Here is a 22,679-nt window from a genome sequence, read left to right as displayed (position 1 = left end):
TATCAAACTTTCTTGTGATTTGGCAAAGAATGAGAAATGAATCTCTTTATGGTGCTTCTAAATCCAGGATTGTGCAATGATGGCAATATAGCCGAGGAGTCCGGGGTATAGTAGTTCAATGAAAAAATGTGTGTATATGTGACAGGGTATATAGCTCACCATATAAGCCCAACATGGACAGAAAAAATTTAACCACTCTGAAAAATGAAACCACATGGAAGCCCTTATATAAAGGGACTCCCAGTGCAATCACTATGTGAAGGGAAAAGTGTCCTGAACCATAGGCTGGAGCCCTGCAAAAACCCTATAGTCACAGTCATAATAAACATAATAAAGAGTAAGTAACTCACATTGTAAACCCCTTCTGCTCCATAACAGCGTGCATCCGTTCCGTTGAGTAGATAAAGTATGCGTGGAGAGATGGTGGAGCACTGCAAAAAAATAGGGCTGGAGGCAGATCCGTGAGAAATAAAAATGCTTTAATCCAAATGCATGGTAGCAACAGCTACATTAAAAGGGTCCTCTAACGCGTTTTCGCGCTTTGATAAAGCGCTACTAAAGCGCAAAACGCGTTAGAGGACCCTTTTAATGTAGCTGTTGCTACCATGCATTTGGATTAAAGCATTTTTATTTCTCACGGATCTGCCTCCAGCCCTATTTTTTTGCAGTGCTCCACCATCTCTCCACGCATACTTTTTCTTGTGATTTGGTTCAGAAATAAGGTGAGTCTTTTCATTAGTTGAACCTCATTAACCCTTCTAATAACCTCTCTTCTGAAGGGCGGAAGTGTCTTCTTCCACGCTGCTGCTACAGCACATCTAGCCGCTGTTAGATTATGCAAAATCAATTTAACTGTATAATGATTCACATCATCTATGGGCTTAGCCAGAATAATTAAAACTGGATCTACCGGCATCTTGATCCCCATCACATCCTCTATCAATTTCAAAACTGTCCTCCAATATGTCTGCATTACTGGACAGAACCATCAAATATGCGCTAGATCTCCTATCTGCCCACAACCCCTCCAGCATCTATCTGTAGACTCCATAAATATTTGCTTTAAGCTTTTGGGGGTGTGATACCAGCATAACAGGATTTTATAAATATTCTCTTTAGTTACTGTACATGTAGAGGTTTTACCTGTATTATCCCAAATATCTTCCCAGTCTATTGTGATTTCAGTCTGGAAGTCCAGAGCCCACTGATCCATATATTTATGGTCCGGGGTATCTTTTGGGGGGGATTAAACCCTGGTAGAGAGATGAAATCAGACCCTTTTGGTATTTTTTTGTTTTGCACAGATCTTCGAATAGTTTTATCTAGGGAATTCCGCCTCAGAAACCCTGACGGACAAAATGTCGGACCTGTATATATTTGAACATCTCAGTTAAAAGTAGACCATATTTTCTCATCAATTCCTCAAAAGACATCAGCTTGTCTTTTTCTAATAAATTTCCTGGATCTAGAATCTCTATATGTCTCTGGGTTTCAAAACCGTGACCCCAGAAACCCGGCAGGAACCCTGGGTTACCAAACAGGGCCTAAGTCTGGATGGAGTTGACAAAACTTTATATTTCCTTTTTGCCAGCTGCCAGATTTTCAAGGTGAATCCAATTACAATCGGTTCAGACTGTCTCCCAGTAACAACCCTGAGGCTCGACCGAAGCAAGGAAGGCAGACCGACCATTTGTCTCAGATGTGAGGCTACTGTATCTCAGATTTTAAAATATTTGGTACTGCCAACCCACCTCTTTCCTTAGACTCCAACATAATTGATCTGGCTACTCTTGGTTGTTTATGTTTCCAAATAAATTGCATAATTCAATTTTGAATTTCTTTTATATTTGTATGTGGGACTGGTATTGGTAGTGTCTGGAAATAGTACAGGAGTCTGGGGAGGATATTCATCTTGACCGCAGTTATACGCCCTAACCAGGAGATACAATGGCAATTCCAGGCCTGTAGATCTTTTCTTATCCTAGAGACAAGCTCAGGATAGTTCTATGAGCATCGTGAGTTGTAGTCTCTAGTGAGGTGAATTCACAGATATTTGAAATGGGTCTTTCTCCACTTGTAGTCAAAATGGCCTTTGAGAACCTCAACCTCCCTTTCCGTTAATGTTAAATTTAGCGCTTCCGACTTTCCTACAGTACATTAGGATGGATGGAATGGATTGTAAATTCGGGAGGGACACAAGAGGGTTAAATATGGTAAGAATAATATCATCCACTAAGAGTGATATTTTATTGCACTCATCTTTTATTTTAATCCCTTGTATATTTGGGGAAGTTCTGATTGTAGCTGCGAGAGGCTCGATTGTCAGGGCAAAAAGAAGAGAAGAAAGGGGGCACCCCTGTCTGGTCCCATTCTTAATTGTTATTAAAGCTGCAGTCCAAGCAATATCCTGCATGTGTGTTTTTTTTTTTAGTAAATCTGTAGTAAGAAAAAATACTTTTAGCATTTTCTGTTTTAAAAACAACAACTCTGAAAGACCAATTTTCTTGTATTCTATTTTAACAAGCATGTTTGTTCCTATAGCAACCATTTGCATTCCCCAGATCTAAAGATGTCGCCAAAATTCGCCGATCAATAGACAGAGAACGAATTGACCGGCAGCTATGCGGTTCTTTAGGTAAGTAGAGATTGCCCACATAAAACTATTGCAGTAAAAAAAAAAATGGGAGCTTGAACTGCAGCTTTAAGTTAATCTCCCCCCCTGGAAAGTCTTCAAAGTTGCTGTCGGTGTCTAATAAAGGGGACGGACACCTCGTAAAAAAAAAAAAAACGTAAATCCAAATGCCTCTAATGTTTTATCCAGAAAATCCCATCTTATCATATCATACCAAATGCCTTCTCCGCATCCAGACTAAACAACACTGCCTTCACTTTGGATTTATGAACTTGTTCAATCATATTAATAATTTTCCTATTGTTAAACGACGCCTGGCGTTCGCTCACAAAACCCACTTGATCATAATGGATTCATCTAGGAAGTATTGGGTTCAGTCTGTTAGACAGAATTTTACTATACATTTTCAGATCTCCGTTAAGCAATGAAATTGGTCTGTAGCTACCACAACATAGCCTTACGCTCTTTAGGGATTGACACTATATTAGCTTTCATCACCTGTGAGGAGATTTGTTTTCTGCTAAGAAAATCATTAAATAAATCTAATAGACAAAGTCCTAGGATTTCTATAAAGTTTATAATACAAATTTGTTGGTCTACAAAATAAAGAAAATTGGACGTATTGGAAGTATTGGTCCATTCAGATATAGGAACAAGTAGAAAAATAAGGCAGTGCACTGCCCAAAGTAACAGAAGGAGGCTCACGGTTTTTAGCAACAAAAAATAGATGTATTACATAAAAAGTGGACAAAAGGGTCCCCCTAGGCCGCAGCAGGGGTCCACCAACGCGTTTCAGGCAAAAATGCCCTTTATCAAGGTGTACAGAACAACCCAAAAAGCTCCAATTTATAATACAGCACTGATCGTGCTATCACGTGACGTCACGACCAATCAGAAAGCAGCACCTATTAGATGTGTCACATCAATACACTAAACTTTATTAGACCTCACATGTCTGCAAATACAAGGCAATGAGTATGGGCAAACAGGTAGTGCGCTCTGATTGGTGCACTGACTTCTGGAACAATTGTAACTTTATTAAACTGACATTTAAAAACATCAGTGACAACAAAAAAGGGGCTTCTTAAACCTTAGTGCAAAGATAAAAAAACAACAAAATATAGAGAACAGACATCCTACATAGTAGACTACCCACTGTAAACACTACACTGTACCCACTGCCCACAGGGAGATAGTAGATTACTCAAAGTTTGAGGGATTGAGTCAGTTTTGTGTCATGAGAGAGGTGGTAATTGTACCAAGAGGCTTGATCAGAGAGAGGCCTTTTGGATATTTACTTTGAAAACCCAGGTTCCATTTGGACTTAATACAGATTGGGACCTGGGACATTTCCTCAAATTTTTGCTAAAAATCTTGCTAAAAATCTTTGTTAAAAAAATTTCTGCTAAAAATGTTGCTAAAATTTTTTGCTAAAAATTCTGTTATTAATCCTGCTAGAGATTCAATGTAAAATCTGTTGCAGAATTTGTTAAATAAATGGTTAGAAAATTGGCCAAAAATTTGCCAAAAATGTTTGAGAGATTGGTTAGAAAATTTGCTAAAAATCTTGCTAACTAAATGCTTTTTCTAAAAAATCTTGCTAATTAAGTATTGACACATCTGCCAAATGTCTACTAGGGAACCTTCCTAGAAAATCCCTAAAAACTTGATAAAAATATGTTATCTTCTGTTATAGACATTTTCTGAGGTGATTGATTTTCCTCAAGTAAATAATATTCTGTAATAGACTATTGGTCTTTTGAAATCATCATGTTTCTGCTTTGTGAAATTAACATATACCTAATCTTTTCACATTCAAGTATTTATTGTTCTTTGGAGTATTCAAATGTTGACCTTTCCCCCTTCCCTTTGGATAAACCTAAGATCACATATGACCATTATTGATTCCATACTTAGGGGATTCTCCCCTTCACTTTTTTTATTTTAGGGTTAATTTCTGGTCTATGTGCTTAGTAATCTTAAAGGAAAGAGGGGATAAATGATTAAGTAACATTTAACAATTATGTATGAATCTACAGTATTTTGTGCCCTCCTGGTCTTGCAAATGTTCTGTGTGCAACTGTGCTATTTTTGTCAATTTTTAATATTCATGCCATCTAAGACATAGTTAAAATTCCTCATGGGAGTTAATGTATTATTATCTCTCTCACAATTTTGATTAATAGCACTTTATACATATGTTTATGTTTTTAATTTTAAGCTGTAATTGTTATTAATATTCTTTTTTTAAGTTTATTATTAATGTTAGTCCTTATGTAGAATGTCTGTTCTCTATATTTTGTTGTTTTTTTATCTTTGCACTAAGGTTTAAGAAGCCCCTTTTTTGTTGTCACGGACGTTTTTAAATGTCAGTTTAATAAAGTTACAATTTTTCCAGAAGTCAGTGCACCAATCAGAGCGCACTACCTGTTTGCCCATACTCATTGCCTTGTATTTGCAGACATGTGAGGTCTAATAAAGTTTAGTGTATTGATGTGACACATCTAATAGGTGCTGCTTTCTGATTGGTCGTGACATCACGTGATAGCACGATCAGTGCTGTATTATAAATTGGGGCTTTTTGGGTTTTTCTGTACACCTTGATAAAGGGCATTTTTGCCTGAAACTAGTTGGTGGACCCCTGCTGCGGCCTAGGGGGGACCCTTTTGTCCACTTTTTATGTAATAAATCTATTTTTTGTTGCTAAAAACCATGAGCCTCCTTCTGTTACTTTGGGCAGTGCACTGCCTTATTTTTCTACTTGTTCCTATATCTGAATGGACCAATACTTCCAAGGTACTTGGGGATACAAATATATTATCGATTCTAGAGTGCGAGTCGTGTGAGGGTGAGTGAAAAGAGTAATCCCTCTGTTCTTTATGTGAGACGCGCCAGGCATCCCACAGACCAAATTCTTTAAGTAGCAGTCTAAATTTCTTTGCTAAACTGTAAGTCATTGCAGAGTGTGGATGTTCGGAGCGGGTGGGCTTGTCCATATCTGGGTCTGGTACCATATTAAAATCACCTCCTAGGATCAGTAGCTGGTCTCTACTATATATCTTGCGTGTATAGGCAATAATCTATTTAGGACTATTCTGCTACAGTATCACTGTCACACAGGGCAATGAAACACCTTGCAGTGCCATGTACTTCAATTGGCTGCAAGGTATCCTACGGTGCTGTGATGTATTAGAGTATTCAAGCTGCAAACACAGACACTGTACCCGATTTATCAAAGATGAAAATTCCATTGGTTTGACTGGGAATGTTTTCTTTACCAAATCTTGTGCAGGTTTTTTTTGCCCTACTTTTGCAGCTCGGGGACTGAAAAATGAACATAAGGATAACACTACATAGAAACCTATGTAAATATGCACCATTGCCTCCTGTGCTGCTGGTACCCTACCCATCCCATTTTTCTTTCAGTATCTTTCATGAGGGAATTTTTACTGTACCAAAATGTTACTATCTGCATCAACAGCAGCAGCAGAAGTACATTATGAAACTTGTTCATCTTTTTTCGTGCATTTGGCTTAGACCATTTAAGGGCAGTGGTTAAGGCCAATTTAGACCTGGTGGTTTTAATTTTGATATATCTCATTATGCTGACTATCTTCTCCTCTAAATCCTCCTTTATCCATTTATCCAAAATGCTCCCTTGCAAAAGTGGAACATATTGGAGGACAACTTAATACACTGATATCTGAGAGTTACACAATTTGCAATTTTTTTTTGGGGGGGGGGATGCTTGTGTGACTTGAAACATATCATATAGGGGTTGGGGGATGGGGAGATCAGTAAACATTGATAAATGAACAAAATTGCGTTTTTGGTATTTTACATCAATTTAATTTATTTTCCTATTCACTAAATCTGTATTACCAGCATTAAAGCAGCAATAAGGTTGATGAATTACCTGCTACTTACGAATTCACTAAACTCTGATACCTGCCGATATCTGGCTTCAGCCAAAATATACTGCCAGTCTTTTTCACCTACCTCAGACGGGGCGTTAGGATGATCTTGCCTATGTACAGTATATGATGGCCACTGTAGATGTACTGTAGGTAAGATAACACTAGACCATAATGTTATATTAACCCCTTAGAAGCCAATGTGGCCGTGTAGTCAGTAGTCATGGTCAATCCATGACTAGCTGGCCATTTGGGATACTAATGGCCTAATATTTACACATTATATTTTTGTGTTTTATTTGTAGGGATTTTATGTTGTATGTTAACCACTTTGGACCCTAAAGGAATGGCTTTGCAATGCATTGGTAGCCTCAGGCGTCAAAGTATTTCAATCATTTTCTGCTATGGGGTTTTGTGAGAAATCCCATTACATAACCCTATGGTAGAAAAGTGTGATATCTCTCCTCACATAATTGCATCACAAGCCGTGATTAATGCAGATTTCTATGAAATAACACTTATCTGCATTGTTTATCACTGAGTTAAGGAACTTTTTGTGTATAAAATTAATATTGCAACCTGTGTATGAGCAAATACAGTGTAATTCTTAATGATTACGGTGGTTATTCCAAAATTAATCAAGTCCTGGAACATTTGGGTAACAGTAATCATAACATGGTCTCATTTGAAATAAAAGATTGAAAAACAGATTACTCGGGTTCAACAAAGACCTTAAACTTTAGAAAGGCAGATTTTAATAAACTGAGGACTAATCTACAAGTAATACTTTGGGATGATGTGTTTGCAGGGAAAAATGTAGAAGATAAATGGGCAGTCTTTAAAACATTGTTAGAAAAGCACACTTATCAGTGTACTGCACCGACACACTTTATTCGAGCAAATGCCCAGTTTGTACCTGGCAGATACCTGGAATGCGCCGCTCCTCACCTCTGACAAGCCCCGTTGTGTTTGCCTTCCCAGCCTGGGTTCATGCCTGGCTGACGGGCGGCTGATCTGTTAAATGATAATGATTAGGATTTAATAGGCTGCAATGCTTCGCGTGTCTACCAGATGGCATAAATTCATGAATTGTAATGCAGTATATATATATATACTGTGCAGTATTGCAGCCAGTGGGAATAAAATGCTTCAATCCCTGCTTAGAAAATACCTCAATGCACCCGGGCAGAAAACAGTCACAAACCTCAATACACCCGGGTATACCCGAATTCGTGGGACTAGCCGAGCTCGAATAAAGTGTGTCGCCAGTGTATACCCTTGGGTAATAAGTATAAAAGAAATAAGTCAAGACCAATGTGGCTAAATAAACAGGAAGAGGAGGAAATGGACAAGAAGAGGAAGGCGTTTAGATTCTTTAAGTCAGAAGGGACTGAGACATTGTATCAGAATTATAAGGAATGTAACAAAAATTGCAAGAGGGCAATCAAATTAGCAAAAATGGATAATGAAAAAAGGATTGCAATAGAAAGTAAGATCAACCCTAAAAAGTTCTTTAAGTCAAGTACAAGCTCACATCGCTACAATCCCAACTCATACCAATCCACAGAAATCCGAAATTTCCACCTGGCTGTGAGCCCAGACAATTTGACCAATTTCAAACCAAAAACATTAAAACGATTGCCGACCTCCTGAGCCTCGGGAAGTTCCTGAGCTACCAAAATCTACAAACCAAGTATGACATATTAGGACTGAACGTGTTCAAGTACCTACAAATTCGGCACTTTCTCCAAACATTATCCCCAACATTGGAATTTCCCCCTCTCACAGGTTTCGAGAGACTTTGCAGCGAAACAGATCACCAGAAAGGTCTAATAACACAAATCTGCACAGAGCTAGGAGGGACTACAGAAGTCCCCACGCATGACTACATGCTGCATTGGGCAGCAGAATTGGATATAGTTATAGACCGAGAGGACTGGGAAAGTATTTGGGAAAATGCCTCAGGAACTTCCATATGTACCACAATCAAAGAAAACATTTACAAAATACTGTTCCGCTGGTATCTCACTCCAGTCAGAATAAATCAAATCTACCCACTGGCATCCGATCTATGTTGGAGAGGCTGCGGTCAAAAGGGGGACATGGCCCACATTTGGTGGACATGTCCGGAAATTCGGAAATACTGGGAAACAACACAAAAATTAATAGAGGAGGTCACAGACCTCAAAATACCTGTCGAACCGCTGACCTACCTGTTGGCCAGGCCCCTAGACTATCTGGACCGACCAACAGGAAAATTAGTCTCCTTCATCCTCACGGCGGCTAAGTGTGCGGTGGCAGCCGCCTGGAAGAAAGTGTCTCCCCCCTCGAAACAAACAATAATAAGAAGGGTGCAAGAAGTAATGGACATGGAGAGATTGTCTGCTTTCCTTAAGAGGTCTTCCACCTCATTTACAGCAATTTGGGACCCATGGTACACCTATTTGGCGCATATAAGACGAAACGCCCCCTAACAAACTAGAAGCCCAATTCACATTAAAGCCCAAACCAGAATCACCAAGGTTCTGGGGATCATGACCACCCCCCGCTATACCCTTTGTACCCTCTCCTCCCTCCCCCCCCCACACCCTGCCCCCCCCCTTCTCTACTCCCTCTCTGTTTCCATACTCGCGCCTCCCTGATGGACTTCGTGAGATCAGGGAGGCGTTGAGCCTTTTCTTTTCTCTTTTCTCTCAAGAAAAAGAAAAAAATGTACATTAGGCTGACATATTGTTTATACCGTACATACCATGTAATTGTTTAACTGCCTAATAAAAAAATTTGGGAAAAAAAAAAAAAAAAAAAGTTCTTTAAGTACCTTAATAACAAAAAAATGAGAAAACAAAATATAGGACCCTTTCAGTATGAGATGGGCAGGCAGATTATTGGAGATAAGGAAAAAGCAGAGGTATTAAACTAATTCTTCGCCTCTGTGTTTTCTAGGGAAGAATCGATTTCAATAGTAATGCCGCAGGAGGAAGCCACAACCTCCATATTAATGAACAGCTGTGGATGAAGTTCATAAGCGTCTTGAAGGTTTAATACGGGATAATATTCAGGAATACAATGGAAAACAAAATCATTAGTAATAGTCAGCATGGATTTATGAAGGATAGATCATGCTAAACTAACCTTATTTGTTTCTTTGAGGAGGTAAATATGAATTTAGACCAGGGTAATGCAGTTGATGTGGTCTACTTAGATTTTGCAAAAGCTTTTGATATGGTTCCACCCAAGAGGTTGGTGTACAACATAAAGCAAATTGGACTCAGTAATAATGTATGCACCTGGATTGAAAACTGGTTGAAGGATAGACAACAGAGGGTTGTCATAAATGGAACTTTTTCAGCTTGGGCTGAAGTCGTGAGTGGAGTACCTCAGGGATCGATACGGGGACCCCTGCTTTTTAAATTGGTTATTAATGACCTTGAGGTTGGCATCGAGAGCAAAGTCTCCATCTTTACTGATGCTACTAAATTGTGTAAGGTAGGAGAATCAGAGCAGGTTGTAAATTCTCTCCAGAAGGACATGGAGAGACAGGAAACGTGGGCAGGTAAATGGCAGATGAGGTTTAATACAGATAAATGTAAGGTTATGCATTTGGGATGCAAGAATAAACTGTCGACTTACACATTAAATGGGGATAAATTGGGGGAATCCTTGATGGAGAAGGATTTAGGAGTGCTTGTAGACAGCAGGCTTAGCAATAGTGCCCAAAGTCATGCAGTAGCTGCAAAGGCAAACAAGATCTTATCTTGCATCAAACGGGCAATGGATGGAAGGGAAGTAAACATAATTATGCCCCTTTACAAAGCATTAGTAAGACCACACCTTGAGTATGGAGTACAATTTTGGACACCAATCCTAAGAAAAGACATTATGGAACTAGAGAGAGTGCAGAGAAGAGCCACCAAATTAATAAAGGGGATGGACAATCTAATTTATGAGGAGAGGCTAGCTAAATTAGATTTATTTAAATTAGAAAAGAGGCGTCTAAGAGGGGATATGATAACTATATAAATATATTCGGGGACAATACAAGGAGCTTTCAAAAGAACTATTCATCCCAAGGGCAGTACAAAGGACTCAGGGCCATCCCTTAAGGTTGGAGGACATGAGATTTCACCAGCAACAAAGGAAAGGGTTCTTTACAGTAAGGGCAATTAAAACGTGGAATTTTTTACCCATGGCCGATACAATATCTGTGATGGCAGACAATAAATTTGTTCAAAAAAAGGTTGGACATCTTTTTAGAAAGGAAAGGTATACAGGGATATACCAAATAAATAAACATGGGATGAATGTTGATCAAGGGATTAATCCGATTGCCAATTCTTGGAGTCAGGAAGGAATTTATTTTTCCCCTAAATGTTTTTTTTTGTTTGCCTTCCTTTTGATCAATAAGTAAGTATAGATATAGGATAAAGTATCTGTGGTCTAAATTTAGCATAAGTTGAACTTGATGGACCTATGTCTTTTATCAACCTCATCTACTATGTAACTATGTATTAACAATGATCCAATTTTGTAAAACCAACAACATCAACCATCAGTTAATCTAGCCCATAGTGCCCTGAAACTAATCTGTGCAGACTGGATTTGTATTAGAACAAATGGATATCCCACTTCTGCAAGTTATTGCATTCTATTGAACATGTTAATTGCAAACTTATAAAATAGTAGTCACATGGTCCAGAGCAGGTGCCCAACCTTTCCTCTACTACGGCCAATACATTGGAACTGATTGTAGAATAATAAATATGTTATTGAAAAATGTGATGATCAAGGGGTGGAGAAGTATATTTACCCGTGGGTCATTAATGCCTGTTATTCTTTCTTCTGGCCTATCCAACACCAGGAAGGCAGCCAGGTTAGCAGTGTAGGAAGCTACAATTATCATAGCAAATCCAGCCCACACCATCCCAAGGATTCGAGCTGAAAAACTTCTTGGAGCACCTATAGAAGAAGAATAAACACGAAGGATTGTCAGCAATGACTTTTGCAGTACCATTTCAATTTCTATGTGACAGAACGGTACTGTATTTGTTTAGAACTTTTAAAATAGGGACTAAAGAAAAGGTGAAATGCAACAATGTTTTAATATTTCTGTTTGAGTCCGCAGCAAAACGTTGGTGGGAAGAGTGATGAGAAAGTTGTCCCAGTTTATTCTTATCTGTACCAATGTGATTGCCAGCAATTCATAAATATGAGCCATGGGAAACAATAATGGCTTAACTTAGAGCCATCTATCAACACTAAGGGGCCTATGCACTAAGCAGCGATTAGCCACTTATCACCGCCTTATCGCCAAAAAAGCCTACAGCGATTCAGTAAGCACCGATAATAGACCTTTAGGCAATTTTGGGGGTCTATAAAAAATAATCGCCAAACGAGCGGCAATAAGACACTTATCGCCAGGTTTTCAAACTCGTGCAATACTAGTGGCCCTGATTAGCTTATCGAGGATAATTGCGGCTCTAGAATTGAGATTTCCTCTCAAAATCGTCCCGCCAGGAAAGGTTGACAAGAAGTCGGTGAGAAGCTGCCCAGAAGTGGCGAGACGGGACTTAGAAAAAAAATGCATTTTTTCCTGCATCGGATTTACACCCATTAATATCAGCACCGGAGACCCCCGGCATGAATCTCATGCAATAAAAATGCATTTACAGGCAACTTCAGCCATAGCGGCTACCCGCTAAAGTAATGAAGGGGTTAAGGAAAAACAATAGCTTTATTGGGAGCAGAGGGGGTGAGTGGAGCGGGTACTTGGCCCGTCATTTACCCCCTCTGCCCCCAATAAATATTACAATATGCACTAACCACCAATACACAACCCACCTACCCCCTGTGCCCCACATAAAACCATAATTTATTTTTTGATACACAGGATTGATACCAGAGGCCTTAAGGGGTCCCCGGGTGGACCCCATGGTGTCCAGGGTCCTTGGGTGGTCTTTGTGGGTGTTTGTGGGCCTCCAGGTGGTCCCCACTTGTGTCTGGGGGACCAAACGGGGTCCCTGGGTGATCCCGTGGGTGTCTGGGGGTCCTCAGGTAGTTCCCACGGGTGTCTGGGGGCCCTTGAGTGCTCCCCATAGGTGTTCCCCCGTGGTTGTCTGGAGATCTTCTGGTGGTCCCTGTGGGTATCCGGGGGTCTTTGGGTGGTGCATTTATTTCATTTGTTGGCTAGTGTTTTTATTTATTGAATGGTGGTGTTTAGCTGCTTGTGTATATGAAGTTAGGGTGAGGTAAGGTGCTCAGTAGTGTCTTGCACACAGGTAGGAGGGGAACACAGTCTGGATATTAACTATTATAATGCATACATTTGAGTCCCAGCAAATTGGGGCACCAGATACCCTGAAGGTAGGGGTAGGTAGTCCAAGGACAGCCTCCTCTACCTCATTGGGCTGGCCCTATGTACTCACTGTACCACTGCTTTCACCAGAGTCTCCCCTCCATCGCGTGCTGCTGTAGAGTGATGTCCAGCTATGTAGAAAAAAGATGCAGCGCACCGCGATCCAAATGAAGAACAGGTCTGGCCAAAAATAGGAGATCTTTATTAAGGTATCATAAAATCAAGGGATGCAACCCTTCTACGCGTTTCGTGCATAGCACTTTATCAAGAAGTGCTTCTACACTGTGTACAGAGCGTTTAAGTAACAATGGCTGCCAAATCTCGCGATATTAGTGACGTCACGATTGCGTCATATCCAATAGAATCTGACTTAACCCGCGCATGCGCATCGCGGCTCTGAACGGGGGAATAACCAGTACTCACCCAATCTCCCCACCACTGCTGGGGAACGCCTCTGGAGGAGTGCCACACAGGGAGGAGTGATACATGGGAGACTGTATCCGCCCCCATCCTGGCTCTGCGTGCCTGCTAGTGGGGAAAAACAGCACAAAAGTTTTATGGAGGCATCTCAGCTATGGATGGCTTAGAAAATTGTACGCATCATGCCATTATTTCACCAGTTGTGCCCACATGTAGTGGGAGACCAGACATCTCCACCTTAACCAGCTAATCATCCTGGATGAACACCGGAGAAGGCTGAAATATGAGGCAAAGTGTCTGTCCCCCAGTCCTGTGGGTCACATATCAAAAAGAATAAAGATAACATGTTTTCAAGCAAAAAATTGTTAACAGAAATTATGAACAAAAGACATATAAATCATTAAATGTTGTTCTAAGTTCCTGGATTTAGAGTGAAATAATGCTGTAGAATCTATTGAATCAAAAAATATATAGGTTGTTTATAATAAAAATGTATATGGCGATACTGGGCAGCCATTTAACAAAAATTAAGACATACAATTTTATTAGTTAAAAAATATATATATATACATGACAAACAAAAATAAAAATAAAAACGATGAATTCGTGTAAAAACAAATAAGCATCCTTGTGATGACAGTGAGATCATAAATAATGTAAACAGCTATATTATAAGTTCCATCTTGTGGGGTACCTAAGGAAAATTTTGTTATTCATATGACTTATAGCATGACAATATTTGTCGAGAAAGCAAATTAGTCAGCGGCTTTAATAACCAGAGACTCGTGACTAGGTATATGGCAACGATTTCATATTATTGCTTATTTAATTAACATTATGCTTTGTATGCATATAAAGTTACGTTGTAGCTAGCTATGTTATCCCTTAATCTGGGAAATTTTAGTCAGAGAGAACTGACTGGTCTTTGGTAGCACAGGGAAGTTTTTTCAGGGAGAGCCATAATGTTATCTGAAAGATTGTGATATTGCCTTTATCTCAAGAAATGATTGATGGTCCACTCTACGTTTATCCCTTCGGGAAATCTCGTTCTCAGCGTGAATATCCAAAAGGATTCTCTACAGTTTAAAGTATTCACAATATCTCCCCCTCTCTCCTTTTTTGTAATTTTCTCAATACCCACAAACGAGAAATTTCCGATGCCTCCCTTATCACATTCTGTAAAGTGCTTTGATACAGGGTGTTCTAGATCTTTCTTCCGTATCAATCTGCAGTGCTCCTGCATCTTTATCTTTAAGGCTCTTGTGGTCCGACCCATGCTTTCTCGACAAATATTGTCATGCTATAAGTCATATGAATAACAAAATCTTCCTTAGGTACCCCACAAGATGGAACTTATAATATAGCTGTTTACATTATTTATGATCTCACTGTCATCACAAGGATGCTTATTTGTTTTTACACGAATTCATCGTTTTTATTTTTATTTTTGTTTGTCATGTATATATATATATTTTTTAACTAATAAAATTGTATGTCTTGATTTTTGTTAAATGGCTGCCCAGTATCGCCATATACATTTTTATTATAAACAACCTATATATTTTTTGATTCAATAGATTCTACAGCATTATTTCACTCTAAATCCAGGAACTTAGAACAACATTTAATGATTTATATGTCTTTTGTTCATAATTTCTGTTAACAATTTTTTGCTTGAAAACATGTTATCTTTATTCTTTTTGATATGTGACCCACAGGACTGGGGGACAGACACTTTGCCTCATATTTCAGCCTTCTCCGGTGTTCATCCAGGATGATTAGCTGGTTAAGGTGGAGATGTCTGGTCTCCCACTACATGTGGGCACAACTGGTGAAATAATGGCATGATGCGTACAATTTTCTAAGCCATCCATAGCTGAGATGCCTCCATAAAACTTTTGTGCTGTTTTTCCCCACTAGCAGGCACGCAGAGCCAGGATGGGGGCGGATACAGTCTCCCATGTATCACTCCTCCCTGTGTGGCACTCCTCCAGAGGCGTTCCCCAGCAGTGGTGGGGAGATTGGGTGAGTACTGGTTATTCCCCCGTTCAGAGCCGCGATGCGCATGCGCGGGTTAAGTCAGATTCTATTGGATATGACGCAATCGTGACGTCACTAATATCGCGAGATTTGGCAGCCATTGTTACTTAAACGCTCTGTACACAGTGTAGAAGCACTTCTTGATAAAGTGCTATGCACGAAACGCGTAGAAGGGTTGCATCCCTTGATTTTATGATACCTTAATAAAGATCTCCTATTTTTGGCCAGACCTGTTCTTCATTTGGATCGCGGTGCGCTGCATCTTTTTTCTACATGCTTGTGTATATGTTTTATTTTTGTGTCTATTGGGTGTTCATGCATTTTTATTAGGGTGACCTTTGACTGCTTTAGTGGCTTATCATGCCCATAATATATGGGTATGCTGTACCATTATGCCAATCAATGGGCACAGGGTGGGTATAGTGGTTCCGGGGTGGGTGGTTACGCCTCTCGGGTGAATAGCGGGGAAGGGTGGGTAAACCCCTTAATTACTATAGTGGTTATTAACCACTGTGATTAAGGGGTTTGGGGCCATTAGATTGTATTATTTATTGTATTCTTGCTGGCATCGGAGGACATGGCCCTGTAGTATACTGACAAGGATGCCCTTCATGGTGGCAGGAGTAAGTAGAAAGGTTTATTTACTTTATTTATGCTGCATTGGCTAATGTTTTATTTATTAATGGGCAAATGAGCTATTATCCATATCTGGATAATAGTTATTTTGCCCATTACTGTACTGTACTGCTGCGGCCGGGCTGAATCTAATGTGGATGCCCCCGCAGTTTAAAAATAGCGCGGGCGGCGCGCGACTGTCTTCAGCCGAAAACCGGACGGTTTTCCCGCGCCTCGGGCGCTTTCAATAGTAAGCGCCATTAGCGCTTATCTATTGAAGCGGCCGCCGCGTGGGAAACTCCATTTTTAAACGGAGAACAGACCCGCGGCTAGCCCGCTATGCACCCGGCAAGCTTTAGAATAAGCTTGGCCGGGACAGTATGTGTTGGGGGGAGGTGTATTTATTGCAATGTCTTCCACATTTGTTTTTTAGCAACAGGATAGTCACGGCAGTCCAACAGGGACCCCCGAACACCACCCGAGGACCCACAGACACCAACTGAGAACACCCGAGGGCCCCCAAACACCCGTGGGAATCACCTGAGGGGCCCCAGACACCCCTAGCCTGGTAATGGTTTTTTATCGCCGCTTAGTGCATAGGCCCCTAAGTTGGTTTCAAATATTGAAGCATTCTTCTCAAGGATGTCTTCTTTCTACCCCCTTTGTATCTAAAGCCCTCTCCCGCCTTAAACCTTTTTCACTGACTGCCCCACACCTCTGGAATGCCCTTCCCCTCAGTACCCGACTAGCACCCTCTCTATCCACCTTTAAGACCCACATTCTAACACATCTGCTTAAAGAAGCATATGAATAGCACTGTGAATATTCTGAACACGATACATAAAGCTTGGCCCCCTGCAGACGCCCTTACCAGAACTCCCTCCTTCTGTCTCTGTACGTTCTCCCCACCTACCAATTAGACTGTAAGCTCCTCGGGGCAGGGACTCCTCTTCCTTAATGTTACTTTTATGTCTAAAGCATTTATTCCCATGATCTGTTATTTATATTATCTGTTATTTATTTGATTACCACGTGTATTACGACTGTGAAGCGCTATGTACATTAATGGCGCTATATAAATAAAGACATACAATACAATACAATTGATGCAAAATCATTTAAAAACAAAATACAATTTGATGCACTTTTTGCTATATATATATTACAAATTATCTATGCATTAATATTGCTACAAAAAAAATCTCATTTGTATGAGATCTCTCCAGAAGGACTTGGAGAGACTGGAAACTTGGGCAGGTAAATGGCAGATGAGGTTTAAAGCTGCAGTTCAAGCAATATCCTGCATGTGTGGGTTTTTTAATAAATCAGTTCTGTAGTAAGAAAAAATACTTTTAGCATTTCCTGTTTTAAAAAACAACAACTTTGAAAGACCAATTTTCTTGTATTCTATTTTAACAAGCATGCTTGTTCTGTAGCAACCATTTACATTCCCCAGATCTAAAGATGTCACCAAACTTCGCCGATCAATAGATGGAGAACGAATTGACCGGCAGCTATGCAGTTCTTTAGGTAAGTAGAGATTGCCCACATGAAACTATTGAAGTAAAAAAAAACAAAAAAAAAACGGGAGCTTGAACTGCAGCTTTAATACAGATAAATGTAAGGTTAAGCATTTGGGAAGCAAGAATAAACAGGGGACTTCCAAATTAAATGGGGATAAATTGGGGGAATCCTTGATGGAGAATGATTTAGGAGTGCTTGTAGACAGCAGGCTTAGCAATAGTGCCCAAAGTCATGCAGTAGCTGCAAAGGCAAACAAGTTCTTATCTTGCATTAAACGGGCAATGGATGGAAGGGAAATAAACATAATTATGCCCCTTTACAAAGCAGTAGTAAGAGCACACCTTGAATATGGAGTACAATTTTGTTCACCACTCATTAGAAAAGACATTATGGAACTAGAGAGAGTGCAGAGAAGAACCACCAAACTAATAAAGGGGGTGGACAACTAATTCATGAGGAGGGGCTAGCAAAATAAAATGTATTTATATTAGAAAAGAGGCGTCTAGGACGGGATATGATAACTATATACAAATATATTCGGGGACAGTAAAGGGAACTTTAAAAAAAACTGTTAATCCCACGGGCAGTACAAAGGACTCGGGGACATCCCTTAAGGTTGGAGGAAAGGAGATTTCACCAGCAACAAAGGAAAGGGTTCTTTAAAGTAAGGGCAGTAAAAATGTGGAATTCATTACCCATGGAGATTGTGATGGCAGATACAATAGATTTGTTCAAAAAAAGGTTGGACATCTTTTAGGAAAGGAAAGGTATACAGGGATATACTAAATAGGTATATTTATTGGGTCATGGGGACATTTAACAGTACTATGGAATTGCTTAATTGTAGAGGCGACATTTTCGGATGGGTCTTGAAGATGAAGAGAGAGGGAGCTTAACAGAGAGTATGGGGAAGAGAGTTCCAGATGTAGGGAGCAGTAGACAAAAGGATCAAGTGCAAATACTGTGTTGAATACAATTAATTTAAACCTTGTGGGGAGCAGTAGGTAAGACAGCTTTGAGAAAAGAAGAGGAGGTACATAGCGACAGGTAAGAGCAAAGATATAAAAAATGTATTGTTAGCTCTTCTAGGCAGGTACCTAGTGTCTGCAAAAATATACTCTATGCACAGCAGCGTCAGCACTATGTAGAAATATGAGTATCTCACCTTCTCCAATACCAGAATTTAAGAGCACACCCCAAGAAAACCACATGGCTGAAGATAGTGTCAGGGCATCTTCCTCTTCTTCTTCACTGTTTACTTTAAAACGGCCAAATGGACTGAAAAACATCACACACACAATCATTAGTGAACATACTGGCAAACTTATAATAATTATAATAGCTAAAAGTGTTAGATTCAATGTATTTTCTGCTTGATAAAGGTTCTCTCAACTGAGTACTCTACATCCTAAATCATCCTGAAGTACCAAATAATAATAATAATAATTTTATTTAATATTCTGCTTTTCTCCCAATGGCACCCAAAGTGCTTCACAATTACAGTAGAGGGTGCTGTACGCAGCACATAAGAATGTTACAGACACCATCCCTACCCAGATGAGCTTGCAATCTATGTATTTGGTGCATTGAGAAATAATGCTAGATATTGTATAAATTATATGACAACATACCAGTTGGTTATACTGTAACACAATAAGGGAGATTAATTAAGGCTATTTTAGAACAAAAGTGGACCAAATAGAGGCATTTTACTGTATGCCTCTTTGTGTCAATATAATTTCTTCCAAATTGTGTTGCATGTGCAGAGGTGCGTGATTTGGCAACTACAGTATCAACAAGAGAAGTTTTGTGTACATACAAATGTAGCTCGTGGCAGTGTTTTCCCAGGTATCACAACATATTTCGATAAAAAGCAGAATATTCCATTTTACGTAGGATGCAAAAGGTAGTGTTGGCGCATTTTGACTTCTTAATGCATTCAATGCTTTTTGGTAATTTACAAATCCTAAACTGAGTGTACAGCTGCAATTTTAGCCCGGTTGTAGACCGCTTGCCTTGAGAATTCTGCACTAAAACCCATCCAATGCTGCGAGATTTCTGCAGCCAGACTACAACACAGCGGGGGTCCCTGCATCTGAATGGAATTCATTCTGTGTGAATCCTACGGAGCTGCGAGGCCCATTCAAATGCAGGGACCCCCACTGTGTTAATCCGATGGGCCAATACAGCCTTCTGTGGACTATCTCACAAGTTACTGCGAGATGGTCACAGATTTTCTTTGACAAGTGGTCTCAAACTGGCAGTTGCATCTGTAGATCATATTCATTATGTTCGAGAAATCACTTCTTATACAACTTGGATATTGTCTATTGTGTCGTATACCCTGCAAATTCCATCTTGCTCTCTAGGCTAAACAATGCTCAGGGTCTGTTGCTGCTGGAAGTTGACTGATTGATTTGTCATGAGTTCTTCTTTGTCTCCTATTGTATGGATGATAATAACTATAGTTCCACTGTTCTGGAATTTTTCTATTCTTTAAGTAACACGTAAAGAGCTCTGTGTCCTTATCCCATAGGAAGTGTATCCTTGTAGAACTGTAAATAATTGTGGGAACAATACAATTATAATTACAGTATATACTATAGTATGATAGATGTAGGACATTAGAAAAAGGATTCCATACACAGTGTTTCAAATAATGTTTGATTGTGTAATGGACATAATCCATCAGGATCTATTATCTTAATGTAAAACATTCTGGATTTAAAAGTTAAATTCGCTACATCCGCACTGACTTAATAACTTGGTATTGATTTTGGGTCTTACATAATTTCTTTCTTTTACTGGGTTCTTTATTAAGTTTCTGTTCTTCAATAGTGGGTAGGGAGTATGCATGTATCTATGCACCCATGGATTTATTGGAAAAGTAATTAAGGGCACAACCTATTAAAGATAGTGTTATAAATTACCTGTATGTGTACAACATTTTAAATATATATATTCTTAACACCTTATAAAGGTTATTGTGGCACGTGTAAGAGAGTTAATGAATCAACACTTAAAATGGTGCCACTCTTCCAAGACTTTCCAATTTGTCCCAAAGATTCTAGAACGAGGGCAAACAGGGAAAAACAAGGAGGCAACGGTTGTGCAATATTTTCAAACACAAAAGATAAAAATAGGGATATTTTTATGTCTAATGCACTCACATATGCAAGGTACTGTAAGTGGAAGCCTGGAAAGGTTCAATCCACCACTCCTCTCCCAGGGTACGATACAGATGCAACAAGAATTACTGTCCCCAGTGCCGCCGACTAAAAAGCAAAAGTAAACGGCGCTGGGGATAGTGTCTGCCACGATTGTGCTGTAGGGGTCCATGCTTGTGAATGGGACCTGTGGGGGGTCAATGCTTGTGAATGGGACCTGTAGGGGGTCCATGCTTGTGAATGGGACCTGTAGGGGGTCCATGCTTGTGAATGGGACCTGTGGGGGGTCCGTGATTGTGAATGGGACCTGTGGGGGGTCCATGTTTTTGAATGGGAACTGTGAAGGGTCCATGCATGTGAATAGGTCCTGTGGGGGTCCATTCTTGTGAATGGGACCTGTGGGGGGGTCCATACTTGTAAATGGGACCTGTGAGTGGTCAATGCTTGTGAATGGGACCTGTAGGGGTCCATCCTTGTGAATGGGACCTGTGGGGGGATCCATGCTTGTGAATGGGACCTGTTGGGGGTCCATGCTTGTGAATGGGACCTGTGTCTGGGGTCCATGCTTGTGATTGGGAACTGTGGTGGGTCTATGCTTGTGAATGAGACCTGGAATGGGACCCCCTGGACCTAGTCCTAGGAAATATGAATTATGAAATGTTTTGAAGTGTTGGGATACGTTATGCGTAACAAGTCCATTATGGATATTTTGAAAATTCTCTCAAATCCTTACCCTTAGGGGTCCATCTTACTTGTTCTTCCCACATACTGTAAGCCACATGGGCAATCTAAAGGACAGACATACCATTCCCTTCTACATTTTACAAATGATTTCATGCAAATGTTTCCCCTGTGGTTTATTATGTGAATTGACTAGTTTTATTAACCTCGTGTCTACAGAGTTACATCTAAAAAAAGCTGGATGTTTTAGGTCTTAGCCAGGTGTTATCTTCCTTCAATTCTTGATTTTATGCAACTTGGAGCAAAGGACATTTTTTTAATTTTTATATATTTTTTAAATAATATTCGGGCATGCAGATAAAAAAAATCTTTTAATATACATGTAAATGCTTACAGATGTACATAGTTACATAGTAGATGAGGTTAAAAAAAGACTTACGTCCATCAAGTTCAACCTATGATACATTTAGACAACAGATAATTTATCATACTGTATATCTATACTTATTGATCCAGAGGAAGGCAAACAAAACCCCAGAGTCACATCATCCAATGATAGCTCATAAGGGGAAAAATAAATTCCTTCCTGACTCCAAGAATTGGCAATCGGATTAATCCCTGGATCAACATCCTTCCCATGTATACTTATTTGGTATACCTTTCCTTTCTAAAAAGATGTCCAACCTTTTTTTTTTAACAAATCTATTGTATCTGCCATCGCAGTCTCCATGGGTAATGAATTCCACATTTAACTGCCCTTACTGTAAAGAACCCTTTCCTTTGTTGCTGGGGAAATCTCCTTTCCTCCAACCTAAAGGGATGCCCCTGAGTGCTTTGTACTGCCCTTGGGATGAATAGTTCTTTTGAATGCTCCTTGTATTGTCCTAGAATATATTTGTATATAGTTATCATATCCTCTCTTAGACGCCTCTTTTCTAAGGTAAATAAGTCTAATTTAGCTAGCCTCTCCTCATAAGTTAGATTGTCCATCCCCTTTATTAATGTGGTGGCTCTTCTCTGCACTCTCTCTAGTTTCATAATGTCTTTTCTTAGGATTGGTGCCCAAAATTGTACTCCATATTCAAGGTGTGGTCTTACTAATGCTTTGTAAAGGGGCATAATTATGTTTACTTCCCTTCCATCCATTTCCCATTTGATGCGAGATAAGATCTTGTTTGCCTTTGCAGCTACTGCATGACTTTGGGCACTATTGCTAAGCCTGCTGTCTACAAGCACTCCTAAATCCTTCTTCATCAAGGATTCCCCCAATTCATCCCCATTTAATTTGTAATTCGCATTTTTATTCTTGCATCCCAAATGCATAACCTTACATT

At 39.8% G+C, this 22,679-nt stretch overlaps 1 protein-coding gene across 10 annotated transcripts in view; it reads right to left on the bottom strand.

Annotated features, from left to right (window-relative positions):
* Window positions 1-22,679, bottom strand: part of GRIN1 (glutamate ionotropic receptor NMDA type subunit 1) — a 197,752-nt gene that overhangs the window by 53,171 nt on the left and 121,902 nt on the right. For all 10 annotated transcript variants that reach the window (XM_075579303.1, XM_075579306.1, XM_075579305.1 and 7 more), the window contains 2 exons: window positions 18,663-18,775; window positions 11,354-11,502 (listed from right to left, as the gene is read on the bottom strand). In XM_075579303.1, the coding sequence (XP_075435418.1) occupies window positions 11,354-11,502; window positions 18,663-18,775 (262 nt within the window). The remainder of the gene's footprint in view (window positions 1-11,353; window positions 11,503-18,662; window positions 18,776-22,679) is intronic.

Source organism: Ascaphus truei, chromosome 21 (assembly GCF_040206685.1).
Source record: "Ascaphus truei isolate aAscTru1 chromosome 21, aAscTru1.hap1, whole genome shotgun sequence".
NCBI lineage: Eukaryota > Metazoa > Chordata > Amphibia > Anura > Ascaphidae > Ascaphus > Ascaphus truei.
The sequence above is the reverse complement of the archived record's forward strand: the minus strand, read 5'-3'. Positions and strand labels throughout refer to the sequence as shown.